Source organism: Helicoverpa armigera, chromosome 18 (genome assembly GCF_030705265.1).
Source record: "Helicoverpa armigera isolate CAAS_96S chromosome 18, ASM3070526v1, whole genome shotgun sequence".
Lineage (NCBI taxonomy): Eukaryota > Metazoa > Arthropoda > Insecta > Lepidoptera > Noctuidae > Helicoverpa > Helicoverpa armigera.
In genome coordinates this window covers 8852343-8872837 of record NC_087137.1, presented here as the reverse complement: position 1 = coordinate 8872837, position 20495 = coordinate 8852343, and the positions used below count along the sequence as shown (strand labels likewise).

At 34.9% G+C, this 20495-nt stretch overlaps 1 protein-coding gene across 3 annotated transcripts; it reads left to right on the top strand.

Annotated features, from left to right (window-relative positions):
- The first annotated feature begins 69 nt into the window (after positions 1-69).
- On the top strand, positions 70-20495 carry LOC110380535 (tudor and KH domain-containing protein homolog). 3 transcript variants are annotated; one of them, XM_064039107.1, is made up of 13 exons: positions 70-380; positions 740-927; positions 9451-9669; positions 10166-10317; positions 11468-11633; positions 13351-13508; positions 14031-14144; positions 14597-14695; positions 15064-15168; positions 15430-15544; positions 16043-16160; positions 16721-16821; positions 17182-20495. In XM_064039107.1, the coding sequence occupies exons 2-13, from the start codon at positions 744-746 to the stop codon at positions 17520-17522; spliced, it is 1872 nt and encodes a 623-aa protein (XP_063895177.1). In that variant the 5' UTR covers positions 70-380; positions 740-743; the 3' UTR covers positions 17523-20495. The 3 variants fall into 3 exon arrangements, with proteins under 3 accessions (XP_063895177.1, XP_063895178.1, XP_063895176.1); XM_064039108.1 differs by having other exon boundaries at positions 71-262; positions 11468-11597; XM_064039106.1 differs by having other exon boundaries at positions 71-262.

The window sequence follows — 20495 nt, the reverse complement described above, 5'->3', positions numbered from 1 at the left end:
CTTGTGAACATAATTAAAATCATGTAAAATTTCTACCATCCACTCTTCGTTCGTTTTATTGGCAACATTTATCTAAACATTCATTCATACTTCATTCCCCGGTTCGTTCAAAATGTCATAGATTACAAAAACTTTTCTATCGAAAATGCCCGAGATTGTTTGTTGATTGTATTAATTTTATTGCTACACGTGAGTGGGAAACTGATAAAAGTGTGATAATAAGCTGGTGCAATTTAATATTAAATTGTTTTGACGGCTAAAGGTAAATGAATCTTATAATTGTTATCTACGACAAAGTATCATATTACTTGTGAAGTAATTTTTACTCTCGATATTATGTCATAGCTGCTAATAGATTGTTTTATGTAAAAATCGGCGAGGTAATTCGTCCTTTTATATTATTTTGGAATATAGCCTAAAAACTAGTCTGTAACTTAATTTCTTTCTTGTGAGAATAAAATGTGGGCAATGTTTTTCATAAATGAATAACTTTTCAATACAACATTGGTGGTGGGAAACTTTTACGTGGAAAAAATATTTTTGAAGACTGAGAACCCAACCAAATAATTTAAAAAGCCTTGGTAATATTTTCTATAAATTAATATTCTAATATTTAAGCCAAAGACCAAAAAATATCCACAAAAAATTGTTAACAACAGAGTTTTCAACTTAAATCCTTACTCTGCTCATTTTCAATATGTACCCTAAAATTAATTATTTTTCCTTAATTATATTGCAGCACAATGACAAACGCAAAGTATGTAATGCCCGTAGTCTTAGGGCTGTCATTACTGTCCGTTAGCGCATTTGTAGTCTATTACGTTTTCAAAAAGGATGATGAGGAAGAAGGCGATAAAAGAGTGAAGACTTCAAGGGTAAAAGTCATTGAGGTTGAGGTACCCAAAAGCATTGTTCCTGCTTTGATCGGTGAGTCACTTTTCATTTGTTATTTTAATCAGATTTTCTCTGTGCCTTTGTCTGCATGCCAAGGGTACGTTGTCCTATCATCTTCCTCATGCCTTTATTCCAATTATAGGGTGAACAATCTATGTCCCACCCTCTGACATGTATTGTACGAGAATTGTACACAATATGTAACCTATATGTCACTCTGATATATAAGCTATATAGCTAACAAGTTTCATTAATGAATGAAGTTTACTCTTGGATGAATATCCAAGAGTTTTAGTGTGAAAAAATAACAAAGATCCCTCTATTCTTACAAACTTTTGCATTTACAATATCATCAGCATGTTTTACTATTTAAAATATATTGAATATAGTACCTAAAACTGAATATGATCTTAACTACTGTAATGTGTATTTTGGGACCACTTTTATTATCTTTGGCATTAGGTCATTTCTTGTTCATAGAGCAAGGACACTATCTTATCTCCTAAATTACTCATCTCTATTTATTTTGATGCATATGACATATTAGCTACTGAACATGCTTATTACTCTAACACTAGATAAACCGAAAAAGCAAATTATGTCATTGAAATCTTAACCATTTCTGAGATATTGAAAAAAGTATTATTATTTGAATAAATATATTAAGATATGATATCAGTCGTCAAACTTCCTGACTACTGGTCAAACAGTTTAAGTTTATCAGTGCTGGAACTTTGTTATCAAAGCTTTGCAAGTTAGTGACAGTAAGTGCAGATTTCATTTAATTAACTTCAATCATATTTTAGCTAATTTCCCATTTGTTTTGCTGACATAATAATTTATATGAATCTTTTGATAACTTTAGTTAAGTCTTCCATTAAACTGCCGGGGCTGCGGGAGTGTTCGAAAGAGTTATCGCGGCCCTGGTACATAAAAGGCCTACGACGGAACACGACGGTTTTTTAGTCAGCAAGAGTCTGATACTTCCTCAGCGGGAGGGGTCATTTCATGGTTTTTGACGTCGTAAAAATAAAGTGGTCCATTAAATGTTCTTAAAATCCATTTATGCCTTGACAGTGACAATGTTGTTTAACCCCTATTTCGTTCATTACAACAAGCTATAGTTTAAAATCAAAATTAGTAAGCTGGGAGTCAGGTTGCATTATTCTAAGTATTGTTGTTGGACTATGGTCTCTGCATTATAAAATTAAAAGCTTTGCAAGACTTACTCTCTTCTGCGAAAATCCTGCATTCATGTATGCTTAATCAGACATGTAGTAAGAGCGTTTTCACACTAGCCGATTGTGCCGCCCAGTTTAGCCAACACGGGGCACTTTCATCGTCGCTCAAACCGATAGGTATTTGTCAGTTGTTTCGGCTTGCAGATGTCGACAGTGCTCATACAACTTGCGAGTAAAAAGCTCTAGCAAGGATATTTGACAGACGCCAGCAGGTCAATCTACCCGAATCTATGCTGTCGGCTGTACAAACTTCTTATACAGATTTCGCACTTATTTTTAAGTAAATTGCAATGCCTATTTGACCTTTTGTTGACCAATCACTTGCAATTTTTAATCCGGGTGTGTTGCGCCGAATCCTCTATAAGATAATTATATTCTAATACAGAAAATGTTCGAATTAGAACGTTCACTGATACTTATAGTCTAGCTATGCATTCAGGTTTTAAATAGATTCTTGAATGAACGTATCTGGAATATTGTATGAGCGTATTTACTTCGGCCTCAATATTGAGCCAAGTCATTCAGAAAGCTTAACAAGCCGGCTGGAGACCTATTTATACAACAAATAATAAATTATTATGATGCTGAAATAATATCAGTAAGAATTTGCTAAAGCTAAAGTGTTATGTATTTATCGCTATAGCGTTTGTCCCCTGCTGGCTATGTAGTGATTTATTAAAGTTAGGAACCAATAGAAAGAGATAATACCAAAGCACAGTGATTCACGCTCCATACAAAGGCGGCCATAAATACGAAACTCACAAATACTTTTAATTAATTTATTTTACACGTTGAAATATGTTAAGAGAAGTGTAAATTATTAAAATTATAACATATCAACATTCATTTTAAAAAAATATCATTACTATTTAGGTGTAAAAATGTCTCGCAGCAATTTTGTTTTAGACGATAAACCTAGAACATGTCATACTGCGACTTTTAATGAAAAATCTATATAAATAATGGTTATTTATATTAAAAACAACCATAAAGGAATAAAATAAAACAACAAAAATACACGAACAACCTTTTTTACAAATACACACACAAAACACAAAATATACCAGAATACATTCAAGCTCAAAAGTATTTACTACAAACAGATAACAAATCTAGTACAATTTTTGATAGTACACCTTTTGTTTTTGACAGAGAACTTTCGTAAACCTGTTAGGAAGGGATCTGAATGAAGAAGTTGATGGTTCAACTTTAACAATTGTAACTCAATTCGCTCTACATCAATATTTTTAACTATATTCAGCCAATCTGAATATTTCTCTATAAACTTAGACCTACTACGATTTGATATTGCCCAATAATGAGAAATTCGTTTACATACATTCATAATTTTATTACTTAAAGTCTCTAGTTTGATATTTTCGATGTCATCCGAAAGGCACGATGTTTCTGTCAAAGTATTCAGGACATGTTGCATTTTTCATTTGGACTACCCTCTTTAGAGTGCCAAATGTCAAAAATAGTCGTCCTCGAAACAGAACATTTGAAAACTTTACCTAAAACAACATGAAAGCTGAACTTAAAATATAAAGTTTTTTTCTTTACGATGGACATGCATACTTTGACACTCCTTTAACCCAAGAAGGGGCAGAAAGATGCAGATGAAACTTATATGGTTTTATAAGAACATCCTCTTTATTCGAAAAACATTTGCCTCAAGTGCAGCACTGAGCAGCAAAAAGTTATAGGTCCAAATGAAATGAAAGTATACCAAACAAATCTACAAAAACGCTACCTTCAATAAAAAAATAAAATAAAATATTAAACGCATAAAAAAAAAAGTAGTTGATAATAGAAGTACATACCTTGGTCTCGGACCTCCATACTGTCACCATACGTAAACACTTGATTTGGAATAGTGACACTCAAAAACAAAGTGTTAAGTTTTGGTGACTCACACGTTGCGATAATTAGACTCGAGATGCGCTAACTTCCGATGCACAAAAGTGAATAATAAGTTGGCCTTTTGACACTGGTATTTAGAGTTTTTGGTAGCTTCTTAACTTGTTAATCACTTAGTAAGTAGATCTAATGGGGATAAGCCGATGACATTTTTCGATTTATGGCCTTAGAGTGAATCACTGTGCAAAGGTACAAAAGCTGCGAAATTGTTTATTAAGCTGATAAGTTCGGTTTTTCCAATCACTGGTTACTTGATATCTTTGTTTGTAAATAGCATAATTATCAAGTAAATATTACGCATTCATTCATCTGCGTTCTGAGGCAGTTTCATACGATTTTATAGTTTTCCTGTATAGGTAAGGTACTAACACAAAACGATAGCCAATAATTTACTTGAGATTGAAACAATAGACAACTTGTCGGGTTTCCTCAAACAGCCTTACGAGTAATTTGTCCACCTCTTGCCCTTGAATAAATCTTTCATGAAAAACTAAGGTTTCTTTGAAAGTAATCCTTGCTGATTTTGTATATGCGAGAATTCTCCCTGTACTCTCTTTAGAACTGTTCTCACCAGAACGTTTCTGGTTTTTCCCCATTATTGGGATGAGGAGATCAGCTATGCAGTCGCACATTTAAAACACTGCGACTCAGCAGCATCAATTTAGACCGGCCACCAGTTTATTTGGGAAAAGACTACGCAGATGCTCTTTAGGACTATTAAAGTTAAAGACTATTTTCTTTAAGTTTAGGAGATGCGTAACACGGTAACACTAACACTAGGTTACGCAAATACCTCATGGTTAAGTGTTATGATGAGGTTTACTTAAATTCACGACACGAGCCATGAAAGTGTGATCACTCTTCATACTTCCTCCAGGCTTACATTGTGCTCCATTAAAATTATCGTAATTGAATTTCAAGAAACTTTGAGCCAAAGTCGAGAGTTTTTTTTTTCAAATAGGCCTATAACAGCTTTTTCGAAACTTCACTCTAGTTATACGTGGTTCCATTTATTTAAATGGATGATGCATCATTCTTTATGCACCCAAAACAGTTGACGAAACCCTTCCCAGCAATATTGCAACGCTAATTCACAGATCTAGATTATTTGCGATAAATATTAGTAAACAGATCTCAGAGTAAATATACCAGAGTCTGTCCCAGATGATGTATTCTATATTTAATGCATGATTACTGTACTCGGTATATTTGTGTAAGTCCTGCTTCACACGTGCGTGTGATGTCAGTCTGAAGGTTAAAGCAATAGAAATCCAACGATATCCTGTGTTTTGTATTGCAACAAACTGTTTTGGAATGTAAATAAAAGTTTGTTCGAATGTTTTCTGAAATAACTGCGCGTGAGAAAATTTTATAGCTGCCGAAATTACTGGGTTTGAATCATCTGGTAATGTTGTAATGGTCTATTTTTTGAAAATCGAATCATCATCATCTTATTGACGTCCACTGCGGAATATAGGCCTCCACCATTAATTCCAAAAGGAACGGTTGAAAGAGACCTGCGAGGGCCAATCCGCGATCTTTCCCAGATTCTCTTGTTTGAATTCAAAACTAAAATAGTATGTGAATGCAAAACTAAATAAAGTTGTGTTAGTTCCACTATTTATGTCTCAAGAACGCCTAAAAGTGTTGGGAAAGTAGCTTAGAACCATTAGACGGCTATATGATATTTTTACGCCCAACGGAAGAACGGGAGGTAGTTCTTTCAAGACGCTAGCGACACCGCGGACAAGCTAAAAATTCTAGTCTAGAAAATTCGATGAAATAAATTCTTCGACTACTCCTAGATTGGTCACCAATATCGATGGACTTATAATTTTAACTTTCCTGACGTCATTTCTACTTCTGGACGCTTGTCTTGACTCAATAGCCGTTACATAAGTATTGATAGATTTGCTTATCACGTCATCTTGTGCCGTCATCGTCAATGGCGTGTATCATCGGTGTACACTTATGTCTGGTTGCTGGGGAATGTCCCGACGAGTGATTTATTGCGGCGTTAACAACCGTTGCATTAGAATGCATGCTTACAGTTATGTTCTAAGTATGTTCTTACCTTTATGTGGTCTGGTCACATGGTTACACCTTTAGATGGTTGTTATGAAAAAGATCTTGGCTTGGTTGTGGAAGTAATTTCTTGTACCAAAGCATAAAGAACTATAAGTAGGGAATATCAGGCGCCTCGTTTTCTGAGGTCAAAAATAGGGAGAAGTAGACCCTTGCTTTTTAGTGAGGTTAATTCGATCATGATTACGAAAATCGTGACACGTCTAACAAAAAGGCCTTTTGATACCGGTATTTTTGCATACCTTAAGCAATTAGTCCTTGCTACATTTTAACCTTTGCATAGCTACTTATGTTACTTTATATGTGACAGATGTTGACAGACTTTATATGTACATGCCAAGAATATCGCAGATTATGGTCCTGATGTTGTCCAAAAAGGTTTGATAAAACCATCAAGCAGTGTATTAAACCTATATTTATATTTAAGACCCGTAAAAAGAAACGTAAAGTTATGGTCTTATTTTTTGTCTTATCATCATATTCGGGAATCAAAAGCCCGAGCTACAACTGATTCTGACGAAAATTGGCAAAAATCAAGCCTATAATAAATATAGGTCACTGTGTTTCCAAGTATTACGTGTCGCATAGCATGGCGACTGCCAATAAACCGCGCCCTTGTACTTTCACCCCGACCTTGTCAAAAAACTGTATTACTCATAAGTCTTAAAACCCTCGAAATCATGTGAAAATACACTTATTTTCGTGAAAAGCACTTTTCCCCATTTTATTCAGTTAGTGTGTCATGCTATCCTAACATTAATTTTTGGCACGGGTCGTTGACTATCGTGTTTAGATCTGATTGTTTTGTCAACGTCTCTATTTTGCCATTTGTCATTCGGCGGGATTTCTGATTCATCCAGACTGGGAGTGACGTAATTCCTTTGGTCTTTAATCAACCGAATCGTTTTAGAGCTACACGCAGATTTATTATTTACATCTAGTAAAATTGCTGTAGATTTTATCTGGGGCTATGAAATTGTCAAAACCATCAAAGTAGGAACAGTAATTTCAAACTCTCTCAATTACGTTGATATTCATCACTAGATATTACCTACAAAAGTAAACTCCAGACACTAGATAATTATAATTATGATGTTGTCAGTTTTCAAAATAGTGTTGGATGCAGTTCCAGCCCCGGATGCAATCCCTCAGTCGCCAGTGACGACAACTATGACCATAGTAGCTGTTAATGTCTTGGTAGATAGACTTGGCATCACGCCTAAGACAGTCAACGAAAGAGAACTTGTTACAAATCAATTTGTAAGCTGCGGATAGACTGCTAAAGCAGACTTTGTGGGGTAGATGATTGATTTCTATTTCGTCATAGATGACGTACCTATACAAAATTCAATCTTTTTAACCCCCGACGCAAAAACGACGGGGTGTTATAAGTTTGACGTGTCTGTGTGTGTGTGTGTGTGTGTGTGTGTGTGTATGTGGCATCGTAGCTCCCAAACGGATGATCCGATTGTAATGCGGTTTTTTTTGTTTAAAAGGTATGTCAGTCGGGAGTGTTCTTAGCTATGTTTGGTGGAAATCGGTTCAGGTCTTCAAGGTCATCAGCTCGTTTGCTAGATGTGATAGGAATGTTACACGCTCAGTTTACTTGCAAGTATATGTGGGATCTGAAATTTGAAACACTAATGTCTTTTGGAATCACTGAGCTGGTCTTCTGTTAGGGCACGAAGGTAGGAGACGTAACCCTGAACTGCCTTTTAGTAAACCCATCGAGTTTGGGCTCGTTGAATTTGTCTTGACGAGTTCTCTTCATGTTTCTGATTGACGAGAACCTGATGCTGGATATGGGATGTGGCGGATGAAACCCTGGAATACCGGAATGAAACGGATAAACCTATTATATTTTTGCTGAAAATCTAGAATGTCCAAAGGTTAATCTTTATTGTTTCTCAATCTGTGCAATTCTCCCAGAGCCAGTTTGTCATGAGGATTGTTAAACAGCTTTTTTTGGCCGAGATCGCATATAGCGACCCCATCTTAAGATAAAATAAATTAAATGAAAGAAGGAAAAATTAAGGAGCTCCTTTAAAAAGCATGAAATAAAATTAAATTATAAATTTAAAAAAACCCCCGACCCAAAAAAAGTATGCAATAATTATGACAAAAGGTTAAAAACGCTAAATCCTATAAAAAGCAAAAAATAACTTTTAACACTACGTAAACTAAATTTTGACGTGTCGGGGGACCGCTTTTTACCTTCATAAATACTTACATAAATCAAATGATACCTACCTAATTACAACAATCGTTTAAAAAAAAATACACGTATCTGAAGTAGTGAATTAGAGCGGTCCCCCGACACGACAAAATTTAGTTTACGTAGTGTTAAAAGTTATTTTTTGCTTTTTATAGGATTTAGCGTTTTTAACCTTTTGTCATAATTATTGCATACTTTTTTTGGGTCGGGGGTTTTTTTAAATTTATAATTTAATGGTTTAAGAAATAAGGTTGTGAATGTGGAAGAGGTTAGATCTGGAGCAAAAAACTGGTTTACATGATAAGACAGGAGAAGATTTGTTTACTGTAGTCCAGGATGTTTTATCCGCTTCTGAAAATAGGAAACAATTGTTGAAACCAGGCTTTTTTTTCAAAGACTCGTAAGGAAACGAAAGTCATAAGTTTAGCTTTATGTAAGTAAATGGTGTAGGTAAAGTTGACTGCAATAATTTTGAAAGTAACGTATAAAGTTTCAGGAACCCGATACGCAAAGCAAGCGGTAATAGGAAACTCTGTAATCTTGAGAAACTAATTCGGTCATGCATATTATTTGATAATAATATGTAATCTGAATTTACAGCCAAGGTAGATGAGTATAGGGTTTCTATTAAATTTCGTGTTATACCTACTTTTTTTAGCAACAACAACGTAAGCCAATGAATATAGCACAAGTAACATATGGGTCTTCTTATTTCTGCAATTGGTTATAGTTGGCTTTCTTCTGTCTAGCGGTTTTCTCATGGATACCTTTCAGTGTAAAGATTCCTTGAATCAGTCCTCCTATGATTTGCTAGCCCTTTCTAAATCCACTAGACCACTATATTCATTATCCCCAGCATCAATATTGTCAAAGTGCAGGGCCCATGCCTCTTCTCGTACACAGTAGGAATGCCTGAAAAAGCTTTAATAACCACGTTTGCTCAGTGATCACATCCTAAAAGCAGCCACTGCGAAAAAGGTCTCCCCGCGCGCTCTGGGTTTTACCCATATTCATCGCGCTGAGCATGCGTGAATTCCATGCGTGTAGGTTTCCGATTTCACACCATAGGTAATTAAAACTGTTTTTCTCCAACAGGCCGCGGAGGTTCCAACATAAAAGACATAGAACGAACCACAGGCGCTAAAATCAACATGAAGGAGTTTACCGACAAAGAGTTTGGTGTGTGCGTCATCAGAGGCCGCAGTGATGCCGCTCAGATGGCGGAGACCATCATACATGACTTCATCAGCCAGCAACCTGTTAACGTTGAGGATAGTATGAGTGTACCCGCTTGGGCTTGTGGCAGGATTATTGGTAAGTACCTTTGTCCTACCTATGGTCTCTTTGGGATATGTTGATGATCGGGGAAACTGTCCATTGTCGTTTGAAACTATCATTGTATCATCCTCCGAGCCTTTTTCCCAACTATGTTGGGGTCGGCTTCCAGACTATCATTGAAACTATTATTGTAGTCTTCAAAAATAAGGGGATTGATGCTAATAGGTTCCACTCCAAAGCGGAGCTTACCGGCGAAGTTTTTAAACAACCGCTACAATTTCGGTATTCAAACATCTGGTCTTCGCTCACTTAGTAATATCCCAGAGGGAAGAAATTCTATTTGTTGTTTAATAACTTCGCTCTGCTCCGCTTTAGTGCAGTCAATGCTTAAAAGACAATACCTAACGCTCTGTGGTCCATTTGGTACCACGTCCGCTTTTACTATCAGATTTTGATTGCCTCTACGCAACAAATCACAATTAAACTCAGGCATTTTCGACAATCATTCTCATTTACATATATGTACCTTCAGGATCTCAAGGCGAGAACATAAGTTCGATAAGCCACCGCAGCGGGGCGAAGATCAAAATTTTGCCCAACGGTGACAAAGGAACGGAACGTAAAGTCTCATTCTGGGGCACCAAGGAGCAGATCAAAGTGGCTAAGGACCTTATTGAGAATTCTGTAAGTTCGTTTCTATTCATCTTATATCTTACACTAGCGCCCCGCTCCGGCTTCGCACGGGATAACATTATTTCCCCACTATTTAATGTATGTATTACATATAAACCTTCCTCTTTAATCACTCTATCTATTAAAAGAAACCTCATAAAAATCGGTTGCGTGGTTTTGAAGATTTAAGTATGCAAGGGGATACTGGAAAAGGGGATACAGGGACAGAAAAAGCGACTTTGTTTAATAATATGTGATATGCAATGCATAGCCTTTCCCCAAACTATGTTGAGGTTGGCTGTCAGTCTAACTAACAAGATACTGCTCAGAACCAGTATGCCTACATGTAACGATTGCTTGTCTGACCTCCTCAACCCAGTAACACGGGCAAAACCAGCCGTGAGCTTTTGTGCTGTTATACATAAATCTTCCCCATTAATTCTTCTGGATTTTGGTGAAAATGACAAAAAAATCTGTGAGTATGATGTGAGTTTGAATTTGACGTCATTTGCACAAAGATCTATGCTAACTCTTTCTTTGTCAACAAGATAAAAAGTGTTAGCAATAGATTTAATGTAGCTTTAATTTTAATGTATAAATAAATAAATTCAGAAAGGTCTTCTGCAACTGACGGTGAGATGCAAATCATGCAAATATCAGCATTCGCAGTTTACAATGGCATAGTATGCATCTTAAATCTGTGCACAGATATAATATTCAGGTCAACTGCCTGTTTCAATATAGAATTGATTGTTTCCTAGAATTGATAATTGAACACTTGACTTTGCGCAAGTGTTAATGCAAAATAGTTGAAGACTAAGAATATTTGTGCTTGTCAAGGGTTCTATGGGCTTTTTTTTGCAGTAGTTAAAGTTAAACAAACCAACGTGAGCTAGAGATCTTTTTGCCAAAAATAAATGTCTGTTACAGCCTTTTTTACTGACTGCTGGGCGCAGGCTCCCTCTCACACGGAGAAGGATTGAACATTAATAAAAAATAAATTTATTCGTCTAATATCACATTTCTCTCTTTTGAAACCCCTTCAAAATAACCTACAAATTAATTTCACGTGAACTTGTCAATTGTAAATAATTGATTCAAGAAAAACGGACATATAAGTTGTCAGTACACTTGAGTCTTATTTCATCAATTGATTTTTCAGGTAGCCCAAGAGAAATGCCGTCGCGAAATCGAAGCCACAAAACGCAGTCCTCGTCACGTGCAATCTTCCTCCAAGTCACCGTCGCCTACGCCATCTGTGACTGCTAGCGACAACAACGACGACTCTGCAGGTGAACAACACAAGCATGTCAGATATAAGCGTTCCGGTAAGATATTGCTAACAGCATGCTTTTACATTACATACCTATTACATTACACAGTTAGTTTTGAACAGATTTTGAAGATAGGAGGTTTTATTATTTCCCATTAGGGAGAAAATTGACAATATTTTTTTTAATTTAATTTTCGTTGGTTATTTTTTTTTTGTTTTTTTTTTCATTTTGAAATCAGAAAAGAAATACTCAAAATATTTATTTAATCTTTAAGATATTTACAGTACTATCTTTTGCATACAAATACAGTTTTTAAAAATAACATTTTCCCCAAAAATATTAATTATTCATAAACATCATTAAAATTAAAAAATAAAATAATAAAACGGATTTAAAAACAAGTAACATTTTGTATAGCTAGCTCCTTCGCTGATTATGAAAACATATTTATTAACTTGACACATAGTTTATGTCCTTAGCCTAAATTCCAAGGTAGTACAGAAATGAAGATTACATAAACATATAAACAGCCTTAGTAGGTAATGAGAGTTCAATGCTAAGGTCTTATGTACGAAGTCATCAATGCTAATAAATTAGAAGTACAGGTTAGATTCTATGCATTTTTTTTGTGGTAACACATCCCTTGTAGTTGGCTACTTTGCAAATCCTTTAATTCTAATCAATTGTTACAGACTCTTAAAAATATTAAAACCAAAAATAGGTCAAACAATCTTTTAATCAAGTTAAAAGTTTATTGGATCATTTAAATTAGCTAAGCCGACCCCAATATATGGGAAAAGGGTCGGAGTCGGAAGATGATTTAAATTAGCTAACATGCTTATAAACATTTTTGAGAGTCAAGAGAATTAAGGTAGCAACACATGAACTCGCTTTTTTACCATTTATCCCAAAGCTACCATTTCCCATAACTTGCCATATACAAAAATATATTCCAGTTAATTTCCTGACAGATAACTTACCATATTATACCTACATACACAAATTACATCCGTGTTTGCCCGTGTGCTCAGCACTGCAGTATGTATAAATATTATATATGTTTAGATATATTTGTATTTCTGTGTGTTTATGTTTTGTGACGTCCGAGTGATGTGTTTTGTGTTGGGTTATTTAGTACATGGGAGTGCTAGAATCGGGTTATTATGGTAGTTTTTAAATTGCTACCGTCGTACCACAAAAACTTTTAAACGTCTGTTGAACACTTGTCTAAAAAATAACAGACTGACGTTGAAATATGGTCCGTTTTGCAGCCTCATTTTTTTAGGCAAGTGTTCAACAGATGTTTAAGTTTTTGTAGTAAGGCCACTGTTGTTTAGGTGTGTTTTTGTGTTTATGGGGTAAAGCGGGTGTAGGGTTGGTTTTGGTATAGACTTTTACTTATTCAATTAATAGTTGTTACCAAAGGGCTAAATTTAAAATTGATTTCAATGTTTTAATGTTAGAAACATAACTGAAAAGCTTATATTTGAAAGATCCTTATACCTAGTCAATAGAATTATTATTTCAAGTACCACCTTTACTTTTTTTACTAGTAAATTAAACGTGTCTTGTTTTTTCATATAGAAATAGCATTTTTAAAACGAAAGTTTACAAACCAGTGCTTCAATCCTTAAATTAACCACACAGACTGTATAAAACCACCTCCATAAAATAAACAACTGCTAAATGTTACCATACTAAACCCCAAATTTCTACCATGTTGACCAACATCAATCAATCAATTATATTTTCTATTTTTTCCCACATAAAGAGAATAGAGGTGCCCCAATAGAGGTTTACGTGTCAGCCGTGTCGTCTCCCTCGAGGTTCTGGGTGCAATTTGTGGGACCTCAAGTGACGCAACTGGACTCCTTGGTCGAAGAGATGACTGAGTATTACGGGAAGAAGGAGAATAGAGAAGCTCATGCGGTTAGTACTTGTGATTGTGTTATATTCTTGATTTCTAGGCGTCTGTGCTCAAAGGGAAAATTGGACCCTATAAGGCTGCCTGTTCACCGGAGCGGAGCTAGGCTGCAGAGTGGAGAAACTGAGAACTTCTCCACTCCGCCTTACTAAGACTTCGCTGTCCGTTTATTCGTACCAGGCTGTATCTCATGAACTCACAGTTAATTAGGCAGTTGACATTTTCACAGATGACGTATTATTGTTGCCGCTCTAGCAACAAGTACTAGACCATGTGAAAACCATAATTGAGTATGTTAGTGGACGGGACTTCCCACAAACATGATTTTTGACCGAAATAAATTTTAATTAGGACGACATTTAGATTTTGCATAATTTGATATCACATTGGTTACAGGTAACAGTCTCTTTCTGGCTTTAAGTACATACCTACTTTTTATTGGGACAGTTCTTGAAAAACTTGGGATACAGCAAAAATCTCCTGAAAAATCGATCTGGAATAAATAATAAATTATCGTTTTCCAACAGTTAGCACACGTGTCGGTAGGACAAGTGGTGGCGGCGGTGTTCCGGCACGACGGACGCTGGTACCGCGCAAGGGTGCATGATATTAGAGCTAACGAGTTTGATGCTACGCAACAGGTATGGTTTTTATTTATTTAATGAATTGATATGAAGTAAAGTAAATAGATGATATAAAATTTACGAAAATCACCAAAGAGGCAGACCAAGGAAACGCTGCTGAGTAGACATAGGCATTTTCTTCGCCGCTTGGCCATGCATGGAAGAGTATGTGGGAATCTTTTTCCCAACAGTGGGACAGGATAGACTATATAATATGATTGAAAGAAAGGCGACAGAAAGTGTTGATGTTGCCAGCAAAATGATGTTGAAATTGTGTTACTTGTATAAAACCAAGCATAGCATTGGTTATTGGTAGTATATAACAAAAAAGTTATGTTAGGATAAAAAAAAACAGTACATACATAATTTGTCTTCAACCCTATTTCTATTTTGCAATAAAACTATTTGTATTCTTGTACTTACTTGCCGATATTTTCAATAAATTAGGTAAGCAATAAAATATATTGCAGGTAGCGGACGTGTTCTTCCTAGACTACGGTGACAGCGAGTACGTGGCCACGCACGAGCTGTGTGAGCTACGAGCTGACTTGCTGCGGCTAAGATTCCAGGTATGTGTGCTATTTATTACTTGAACCACTTCTCGCAACCGGGTAAACTATGCATAGCTTATTCACTGTCGTGTTAAACATTATAGTATTTAGTAAATTGTTTTTTTTTTCGTTTAATTTGTTCAGTAATTTGCTCGTGAAGAAGCAACAAATACGCACAGACACATACTCACAAAATTTTGCCTTTCTTTTATAAGTGTGATGGTGATGATCTTATCTAAGATCTGCAGTCGAATGAAGGTTTTTTGCAAACTTTCTTATGACCCCGACAACACCAGAAGAAATTCAGATTAATAAAAATCTTATAACCGTAGAACAATCAGTTGCCTAATATGCTGTTGTATTAATATTTATTCATATTATTTCAGGCGATGGAATGCTTCTTAGCAGGCGTCCGTCCGGCGACGTCGGCTGACACCCCGCGTGACCGCTGGCATCCACAAGCTATCGAACGGTTTGAGGAACTCACACAGGTACGGTACCTATTTATTTACGTTTTATAACTGCGATAGAGTTAAAAATAGAAAAGAAAAATTCCTGACTCCCATAAAGGCCAAATTTCAACCTTATCGTATTTTGTTGTATCTACGAAAACTTTAAACATGTCATACCGTAAGCCGTTTAAATTAGCACATGGTAAACACGTTATCTGATGAGATGACATATTAAATAGAACCAGTTCAACCATAATATTTTTATTGTGCATCTTTAAAGATAAAACTGTATTGTTGTAGGTGGCGAGATGGAAGCCATTGATGTCCAAAACGTGCACGTACAAGAAGACCGCCACCGCTGAGGGTGAGAAAGAGAGGGAAATACCCGGGATCAAGCTGTTCGACAATACTGACGGTAAGACATGAAGAGTTCATAATATTAATTATAAATGAGAATGTTTGTGGGTTTGTTTGTTTTGCAATCATACTGTAATGGCTGATCGAAATGATAGTCAGAAGTCTGACAAACACGTAAGACACGAAGGGATGTCGGGTTGTTCGGGTAACTGGTTGAGGAGGTGAGATAGGCAGCCGCTCTTTGTAAAACATTGGTACTCAGCTGCATCTAGTAACCATCCTGCAGCCTCAATTTTATTTGTGTATATTTCTTCTTCTATACTCTTCTATTTACCGTCATTATTTCTAACCAAAACCCACTTCACATAATCTCTCTATTGTTTCTTTGGTAGTCCTCTTTTACAGTAAGCATGGAAGCTGGCCTAAGTGAGCAAAAGGCTTGACAGATATAAAACTTTTTAACTTAATAAAAAAAGCTCTTTTCCAACTAAGAAGTAATCTATAGACAGGTGATTTTGCACCGGTACTAACCCAATATTTTCTGATAATATTCCAGAGGGTGAGCTAGACATAGGCGCGACGCTGATCGCAGAAGGTTGGGCGGAGCACGGGCCGGGGGACCGGCCCTCGCCCACGCAGCACCGCCCGCCCTTCGGGGACCTCGGCAACTCACGGTACATATAGCTTATTTCTACTTCTTTTTTTTTTCTAACAAACTGAGACAGGTTGGCTCTTTAAAATATTATGAATGCAAGGTGTTACATTAATACCCGTAAAGATATCTAAATTAATGCTCGGTTTTGTAAGAACTATTTAAGAAAATGTATAAATAAACAGAAATGTATTTTTTCTTATTTGATAGTAATTTATAAGGTACATAAATTGAAAAAGAACTTGCTCCTTAAGGTTTTTTGTAACACCCTGTATGACTTGTCTATAACAAGTTCTTTGTCATGTTCAACAATCAATGTTCCTTGTTGTTTCATCTCCAACCTAAAACTTTAATAAAAGTTGTATTTAAATCAGAAATTAATTATTATCACTTGCACTTTGCACATCACCTTTTAAATATCTCATCATAAAAGCTAGCTAATTAATTCCTATATTTGTTAACGCTCAATCCGGACAAAAGAGGTACACATAGCAACGTAATGCACGATTTGAAAACTACTTACGTCTAGTTGGGAAAACTACTAAAATGGTAGAAATTTGCTTACGTACATTGTGTGTGTAGGGTGTTGGGCATGTTAGAGGGGGGGCGATGCTCCTCCGTGCCCAAGGACCACAGGGATACTCCCGACGTCAAGGAGAAGACGGCTGAAGGCGCTGATAAAGGTATTGTGAAAAAACTTATTATTTATTCGTGCGTATTTAAAAAAGCAAAAATCTAATAAATTATTTACCTTAATTGCTTGATGGAAAAATTACATGTTTAGACTTGGACGTGTTTTGATAGTATGGTAATATCTAGCTAGAACAATAAAAATATAATAATGAAAAATATACCAGTGCAAATGCAGTTCTTAATATTTTGGTGAATCTGTATAGAATATTTTATTGATGTTCTTGAATATTCTTGATATTTTAAGAAATACTTACGCAAACTTTCCTCGCAGTATATGAGGATAGAACACGATATTTATAAATTCAATTGATATATTCAAAAATATTATTAACAAGCAATATTTTTTACAGATAACGAACGAATGACAACATCGAAATCACTCGGCTCGGGCCTCGAAACGGGCGACAAACCCCTTTCCATATCGAATTTCGACCTTTCCTACCCCGACAACTCACTCTCCAAAGCCATTAATGGCTCCCACGAAAACTTCTTACACATTGAAAAACAAAATTTAGACAAAGAAGGCAATATCGATAAAGGATCTATCGATACTTTAGTGCCTCCTGTCCCTTCCACCCCTATTTTAGCGAAATCACCTCTAGATGAATTCAAAGCTAATATGAACAGAATAGATTCACATCATAATTTAGAGTTTTTAGCGAGAACGCAACATGAAAATAATAATAAGTAATTTTTAGTTTTTCTTTTTTTTTAGTTTATTTTTTTGTTGTTTTTTTTGAAAGTCGTGACGATGATTATTGAGATTAAAATGTACATGTAATACATAAAACCTATAGAAAAAAATAGACAACTGATATTTTGAGTGTAAAAAGTCAGCACACTTGCTTTAATCAGTCAATTGTAAGTTTTTCTAAGTACTTAAAATATTTATAGGTATGTGCATTACCAGTGAATTTGAACACATTTGTCGTTGCGACTTTCTAGAAATATGTATGTCTGGAGTTAAAGTAATAATATTACTGTTGTATTAAAAGTTATTTAAGTGCAAACTCTGATTATGATATTTCATAGTTCTACGTCCATTTTCAAATCATTATCTAGTACCCAATATGTGATATTGAGTCTCATAATATATTAAAATTTTTATTTTGTGTATTTGATACAAACTTTTCTCTAGCACTTAAAAAGTAAATTGCCACTTAAAATAACTTCCAATTTTTATAACCTTTTTCTAAAATAAAACTGTATAGAGGTACCGAATGTGAGCACTTGACAGCTGACAGTTTTCAAGGAATAGAGCGTCAGCGTTTGTCAATTGCCCCAAAAAAAAAAAACGGTCCGGGTATAAAGTTTCTGTACTATGCGTATAAAAAGCTTTAATTTATGTACAAAAGGTGAAATGAGGTTTTAATGCAAGGTTGTGTATTTTCAACGCTACTTCTTTCTATATTGACTATAGAGCAAAGTAGTTGTTTTTTTCTGTTTCTTTTTTTTTCAAAGTTTAAGTAGTTGCAACGTTCCTATTTTGTCACAATAGAAATGTTTACTACTTTGTTTTTTATAAACATTTTCGGAAAATAGTATGAATGCTGAATGATCCCGACATACCCTAATGAAATATTACATAGGACGTCATTAGGGTCATAGAACGTTTATGGAGCATGTTATATTATTTTATTCTCCTACATTTTACCTAGTCTAGGCCTAATTTGAGATTGGATTGTACTTTAAGCGTACGAAAAAAAAATGACACTTTTAACCACGTAGTACTCGGTCATTAGCTTAATTCTCTTGATAAATATCATTTGAAATGAAAAGGTTGATTTTTATTATTCTGTCTAAAATATTACACCTGCAGAGATCAGGTTACTGGAATAATATTCACAGAAAAAAAAACAGGCCTACTTATAAAGTTTATTTAAGTTTTAGTGACTATGTATTAGCTTAATTAATGCTGTTATGGACTTATTTTGGACTTTCAAAATGTATGTGGGTTTTTCGGCCCACATAGAAATAAACAAAACTGGGTATGTTGTTTTTATTTCCTTAATTAACAAGAAGTAAACAGGAGTGTTTGAAATGTATTTCTACTGTATTAAGTACTTATAGCCATGTATTCTAATTTCTACCAATCCATGTTGCCAGCTCAAAATATGCAGTATTTTTTGTTCGTTTAATTTCGGAGCTGATTTCATAAACTTGTTAATTTTCGTTTGGAAATGTTACATACATGTATGTTTCTGTGATTGTAAATAACATAAGCTTAACGTAGGCTCTAACTGCCGCTTAGTAGTAAGTTATGTATTTCTATGTCGCTTAAACCATTTTAGTTATTTTGCCTGCATTTTGTCACATACATCTTAGGGTGGCTTGCACCATTTCAATATAACGATAACCGAACCATTTTCAATTAATCAAATGACCTATATGACCAATGGACGGCAAGTATACGGCTGGTTATGGTTTGGTTATCATTGTAGTTAAATGGTGCAACCCACCCTTAACGTTTCATCGTATGTTAATATAGATTCAGTGTATAAAGTAAATTATAATTTTCAATATTTAAAATAATACATGTACTAGTTATTCAAGCACCTTAACAGTTACTCCGGTACTTATGATATTTATTTTTGGAAAGATTCTGTATACAAATGTGTATAATGTATATTCTTGTTTCTAAGAACGATTTGTTTGTAATTGAGAATATTTGTTCTTTTAGCAAAAGCAAACTTGTTTAGTGTCGAAAGATACTGTTTTTCAAAATCATGTCTTTTGCAATAAAAACTAGGTCTGTATAAATAGGTTGTATTCCGAGGCTATAATATCCACCTATATTTTTTTTAAATCTCACCTTAACTAGCGGCCATTTTGATTAGACTTCATAGACAAGTGTCGGAATGATTAATCTTACAGTAAAATAAAGCAAAAATAATAGATATTAAAGAGCATAATGTTCATCAATCTGTCTTATTAAACAATGCTATAGATAAATATGGACAATAAAGGTTAGTAATAGAAAAGTTTCCTCAAGACGATTGGCCAATATCGGTTCAATTAAATATATGTGTATGTGTCGATACTTAAATACAGATGTTCAGAAATATGTTTATTTTTAATTGTTCAGAGAACAATTTAGAGGCAGTAAATGGTGGGGTAATGGTGCTAACCGAGCTTAGTTGAATGGTTCTGACTTCATAGCAAGGGTTCATATCCTATTGAGTCGATAAGGAACCTTACTATATTTTTACTTTTATTTGTTAACAAGCTGAGCTGCCAACTGATCAAAATGTAACTTTTAATTTAATATTTCGGTCTATGGTATTTATTACACAAACGTGCTCAATTATTTTTTTCAAAATTTTGTTTTGATTCGTGGAAGTGTGACCAATCACAACTCATAGGTTTCATAACGTCGTATACGACAGCCAATCAGAAACGATATTTTAAAATGTAAAATTACTATTGGTAGGAACTGAGATTTCTAATGGTGCCATACCATTCTAGTACAAACCTGCGTTACGCGGGAAAAGTATTGTTTTCTAGTTATCTTTTCGAATTAAATTGTTATATTATAGCTTTGGTTTTATTATTAGTTGTCTATTTGTATAGACTTTTGTTAAAACTCGAATATTTTGTAAAAATGTTGTACTTTTGTAAATTCCTTTTCAAATATAGGTTATAGAAATACATTTGTGGAAGAAAA